The 5727-nt window shown below is 34.8% G+C and overlaps 1 protein-coding gene across 1 annotated transcript; it reads left to right on the top strand.

The window, feature by feature from the left end:
• Nucleotides 1-592: 592 nt before the first annotated feature.
• On the top strand, nucleotides 593-4957 carry LOC136205803 (calreticulin). Its single transcript, XM_065996597.1, has 14 exons — nucleotides 593-751; nucleotides 1546-1653; nucleotides 1747-1939; nucleotides 2046-2304; nucleotides 2400-2456; nucleotides 2546-2593; nucleotides 2676-2762; nucleotides 2846-2903; nucleotides 2992-3059; nucleotides 3167-3262; nucleotides 3348-3395; nucleotides 3654-3683; nucleotides 3766-3879; nucleotides 4565-4957. Exons 1-14 carry the CDS (start codon nucleotides 664-666, stop codon nucleotides 4574-4576), a joined length of 1266 nt encoding a protein of 421 aa, XP_065852669.1. The 5' UTR covers nucleotides 593-663; the 3' UTR covers nucleotides 4577-4957.
• Nucleotides 4958-5727: the final 770 nt, after the last annotated feature.

Raw genomic sequence — 5727 nt, 5'->3', positions numbered from 1 at the left:
TCCCTATGATAATATCTAGATCCGAACTACCACTAGTTTCTCGCTCTAAGACATACACTAATAATTATGAATCCGACTTTACTCCTATTACTCCACCTATAAATTAAACCATTTATCTCTATATATATATATAAAAAAAAGTCAATTGAGCATTTTATCCTATAAATTTTCACCTAATAGATATTTCTAGATAATTATAATTTTTATATAGCAAGTATCTAATATCTAATGCCTTCTGCTTTTTAAATTAGGTTAGCTCAAACTAATCTTAACCAAATCCAAAATATTATTGATTTACTTTTATAACCTTCACGTGGACTCTAAACTATGACTGGTCTACCAATTGGATTATGTCACGTGTAAACCAATTTCCAGTAACAGAACCGCATAATAGGCATTTGAATTTCTCCATTCTACTCATCCACGGGCAAGTTACCAATCCTGTAATGCCACGTCAAGTCAATGACACTCTAATCTGACTTGGCAGGTTTCAATTAGTCCACATCATCCCAAGCTGTCCACGTAGATGTTTACTGCGATAGAAATGCACAATTCACCTACCGGTAACCCCGATGATGACGACCCACTTATATAAATCGCGTCGTCACTCTCTCAGTCTACAGCTCTCTTTCTTTCCCTCTTCTTCTCTCTGTGGTTCTCGCTATGGCGAACCCTAAATTCATTTCTCTGCTTCTTCTATCACTCTTCGCGATCGCATCTGCTGGAGTCTTCTTCGAGGAACGTTTCGAAGGTATCTGTTTGTCTCACTCTTTATGTATGTATGTGCTTTTTCGAGTTTCGTGTGTTCACGGACCTCGCAAACTCTTGATGCTTAATTATCATCAGTTTAGTAAATGTTGATTTTCATTTGATTGCTTGAATTTGTTTGCGGAAGTGTGGATCAATTTGATTTTGATATGTGAAGGATCCGACTGCTTGGCTTGGTATTCAGTGGATCTGGTTACTTCCCTGTCATTTCGTTGCTTAATCGTATTATTAGAATTCAAATGTGATTTTTCTTGGCAGATCTGTAATTCTTTGATCCAATGCTAGTTGGATGCATTTTGTTTGGTTTAAATTTTTGAAAGTATGATCTATTTATGGAGTCTGTGTTTTTTGTTTGCTTGCTTGGAAATGATGTGATTAGTTATTACGTGTGCATATAATGGACTAATCAAGCATTTGTTTGGATCTGGATGCATGAATTTTTAATACTAGATGACAATAGTATCTGCTCAGTGTTTGATTAGGATGATCGCTCTATCACGCGGTTTCTGAATTTTATGTATATGATTTGAAGATTGTAAAGTGATCAGAATACAAATTTTTTCCGTCATTGATTAATTGGATGGTGTAGGCTAGTTTCTCAGGCTCTAAAGCCATATGAACGTAGTAATTTTTTTGAATTTTAATATTTCACTTTTCATTATGTAAGGGTTGTACTCGGTGAGTATGATTTTATAGCAATTAATCTTACCTAGTAAGCCTGTCGTAACATTTGTTCATTGACAATTCCGTTTTTTGATATCTTGTATGAACTTAAAGCTGGATGGGACAAGAGGTGGGTTCCATCTGATTGGAAGAAAGACGAGAATACAGCTGGTGTATGGAACTACACTTCTGGAAAATGGAATGGAGACTCCAACGACAAAGGTATTATTCAGGCTTATCATAATTGACTGTAACAATTTAGTGTTTGAAGACTGTTTTGAGCGCTGGGGTGACAATATTATTCTATTTGTGCAGGTATCCAAACAAGTGAAGATTACAGGTTTTATGCTATTTCAGCTGAGTTCCCCGACTTCAGCAACAAGGATAAGACTCTTGTCTTCCAATTTTCTGTCAAGCATGAACAGAAGCTTGATTGCGGTGGTGGCTACATGAAGTTGCTCAGTGGTGATGTTGACCAGAAGAAATTTGGTGGTGACACCCCATACAGGTTACTTTCATGTCCATTATCGTTGGACTTTATGTAATTGGATGTTATTTTACTTCCATTGTCTTTATCTGACGAAATGTTAATTTGACTTTACTGCCTTTTTCAGTATAATGTTTGGACCGGATATTTGTGGTTACAGCACCAAGAAAGTTCATGCTATTCTGAACTACAAAGGAACAAATCATTTGATCAAGAAGGAAGTTCCTTGTGAAACTGACCAACTCACTCATGTTTACACATTGATCATCCGTCCAGATGCTTCCTATAGCATCCTTATTGACAATGTAGAGAAGCAAACTGGTAGTTTGTACTCCGATTGGGATCTTCTTCCAGCAAAGAAGATCAAGGACCCCGAGGCCAAAAAAGTAATTACTAACCCTAATTGTAACAACAATTAAAGGTAATTTTGCTTTGACCTCTGAAATTTGGATGCTAATGCAAATTTTGTACTTGATGGCAGCCAGAAGATTGGGATGACAAGGAGTTCATTCCTGACCCTGAGGATAAGAAACCAGAGGTATGTGTTATCTACTATGTCTTCTCATGCCAATCTTCAACTGAAGAAAAACTGTATCTGAAGGCACTATTTCGGGTTTCTTTGTTTAGGGGTATGATGACATTCCAAAGGAGGTTGCAGATCCTGATGCCAAGAAGGTAGTTATTAAACTTCCTCTGTTGTTATTGTGCTTGACTTGAATGGAATATGGTAACTAATAAATGTCGTTTGCTATTATAGCCTGAAGATTGGGATGATGAGGAAGATGGTGAATGGACTGCCCCAACCATTCCAAACCCCGAGTACAAGGGTGCATGGAAGCCCAAGGTTTGTAAACTCACACAAAGTGAACCTTGTGTTGCAAAATATATGTTTTAGAGCCATGTATAAAGTTATTGCTTTCTCTGCAGAAAATTAAGAATCCTAACTACAAGGGCAAATGGAAGACACCAATGATTGACAACCCAGGTTTGTTATGGCCTAAAATTTGTGCATTGTCATTCTTATTTAACTTTAAAGTTCATACTTATTCATTAATGAACAATTTGTTTTACAGATTTCAAGGATGACCCAGAGCTCTATGTTTTTCCTAATTTGAAGTATGTTGGTATTGAATTATGGCAGGTACTTATCTAGATGTAATTACTGTATTTGTCCTCATCCTCAGCATGCATTACCATATTTGTCCTCATTCACAGCTTTTGTTCTGACAATTTTCATTTTGCTGACAGGTGAAATCTGGTACCTTGTTTGACAATGTTCTGATCTGCGATGATCCTGAATATGCATTGAAAATGGCCGAGGAAACATGGGGAAAGAATAAGGATGTAAGTTGGCTGCTTGCATGTAATTTTAATATTCGTGAAGAGATTTTCTGTCTTGATATATGATTGGGATTTGGAAATGTTTCAGGCTGAGAAGGCAGCATTTGAAGAGGCAGAAAAGAAGAACGAAGATGAGGTAATTCCTTTCTCTTTTAAAATTTCAAAGTATCTTTTTGTGTTGATGTTAATAGTTAAGAGGAAGCAATATAAATGGATAAAATCAGATCTGATCATGTATTTAGTTAGTGTGTTTTTTGAGCTTCCCGGCAGTAATGACTTGTAGTACATTCTGAAAGCTGCTGATTTAAATTAGAGAGTGGTACAGATGACAATTGGTGTTTGGCTTTTGACCAATCCTTGCAAGATCTTACTCTAAATTTTTGTACTTTTTCAGGAAGCGAAGGCTGACCCTGTTGACACTGATGTAAGCTCGCAACCAACTGTTTAAATTTGAATTCTTCCCTGTTTTACTTGTCCTTAATGGAGTGATTATGGTATGTCTGCAGGCTGAAGATGACGATGATGATGATACTGATGACACAGAAGGAGATGAAGATGGTGACCTTAAATTAGATGGAGCAGGAGATATTCCTGACATCAAGGATGAAGAAGATGTACATGTAAGTTTTATCTCCTCTGTAATTGTTGCAAGCTATGTTACATGGAAACGGAAATAGATACACAAGCTAAACTATATTTATTAAAGGAAAAGGGTATGAAAATAGGCCTACGGTTTTTGGGGAAGTATCGGTTTAGGCTTCACATACAAAATAGCACTAATATAGGCTTAACCTTAAAGGATACGGCCTTAATAACGGAACGAGACACGTCATTGATTACTCTCTTAAGTTCCCTCAATTGTATGTGGAGGGAGAAACCAGAACTTATCGAGACCTAAATTGATACCCTTTTTAAACGTTTATATTGGTACTATTTTGTACGTGGAGCCTAAATTAATACTTCCCCAAAAACCATAGACCTATTTTCATACCTCATCCATTTATTAGGGGAAATGTGTGAATAATAAACATACAAGGGTATATATCTATACATCCTTAAAGTTACAAGGATGTATGTTTATCTTTTGTTTCTTTATATATAGACATTAAAAAGAGTAGCATAATAAAATAGAATGCAAAAAGTGATTTTTAAATATTAGAGAGGAAATGTGATCCAAAATGTTAAATACAAGTTTCCATAATAATTTTTTCCAAAATATGATATACTTTAAAAATCAAAGCATCAAAGTACACTATTTCAATTATTGGTGCGACTGGTTAATATTCTTAATTTTATTTTTGACAGGATGAGTTGTAGGGAAGATGAAGCATTTTTGCTCAACACATCATCAGAGTAAAGGAGTTAAGATTAGTGGGCTTCTGGTAAAATGTTCTCATAAGATTTTTCTTCCGTTTTTTTTTTTCGGTTATTCCTAGTCGTAGAGAGAGAGCTCTTGTAGGGAAGTTAAATAGAGTTGGATTTGGGGGGTAATCATGCAAAAACTGCGTGGCTGATTATTTTAATTCTGATTTAAGAACCCATCTGTGCCTTAGAACAAAGAGGATTCCTGTCTTTTTTTATGGATACATTAATGAAATAGTAGTTTTTGGATGCTCAAAAAATTCTGATGGATGCTTTTACCTTGTTTTTTAGTTTTATTTAGTTTTCAGCTTTAATGAATGTTCAGCTTTATGCATACGTTTAGAAACTTTTATACCTTATCCAATTGAAGTCAAATAAAGTAAGTTGAACTCTATTGTTTAAGTCAAACTATTTCATTATAAAAAAAATATTAGAAGTCTATAATTGACGTTTAGCTTCCTTTTGCAAAAAATTCCTTTTATATCACTCGAATTGTGATCGCGGGATTGGTGTTAATACACGATCACTGATTATCTCAGCTGATCACTGGAAAGCTGATATAACTTTGTCGGATCATCCAAGTTAAGCCATGTGGCATTTATATACCAAAAATATAGCAGTACTATAGATATTCCGTAAGTAGCTTTCTTGTTTCTTCAAGCATTGTTGTAATTCAATAATTCGAATACGAGCGTGATACTTCTTTTCCTCTTTCCCTAGTAAATACCAGAAAATACCATTTTAACGTATCAAGTTAGAAGTGAATTGGAATAGAATTCAGTTTGTTCTTACCATTGAAGCATTTTATCAAACACTTGGTAGACATGTTAGAGTGAGTGTGTGCTTGTTTCATCAAATTGAAGCTGAAATCATTCATACATGTATACAAATTAGCATCAAATAGAGTAAAACCACTATAAATTAATAATGTTGGAACCATGAAATTTTATTAATTTATAGAGGTTATTAATTTATCGAGTATAAAATTAATGATTTGGTTCAAGTCGGGACCAGAAGAAATTATTATTTTAAAGAGGTTATTAATTTATCGAGTATTAATATATAAAGGTTTGATTGTACCTTCCAATTACATAAAAAAGCATTCC

This window comes from Euphorbia lathyris, chromosome 9, assembly GCF_963576675.1.
Source record: "Euphorbia lathyris chromosome 9, ddEupLath1.1, whole genome shotgun sequence".
In the NCBI taxonomy this organism is placed as follows: Eukaryota; Viridiplantae; Streptophyta; class Magnoliopsida; order Malpighiales; family Euphorbiaceae; genus Euphorbia; species Euphorbia lathyris.
Note: the sequence above shows the minus strand (reverse complement) of the source record. Positions and strands in the feature narration are given on the sequence as shown.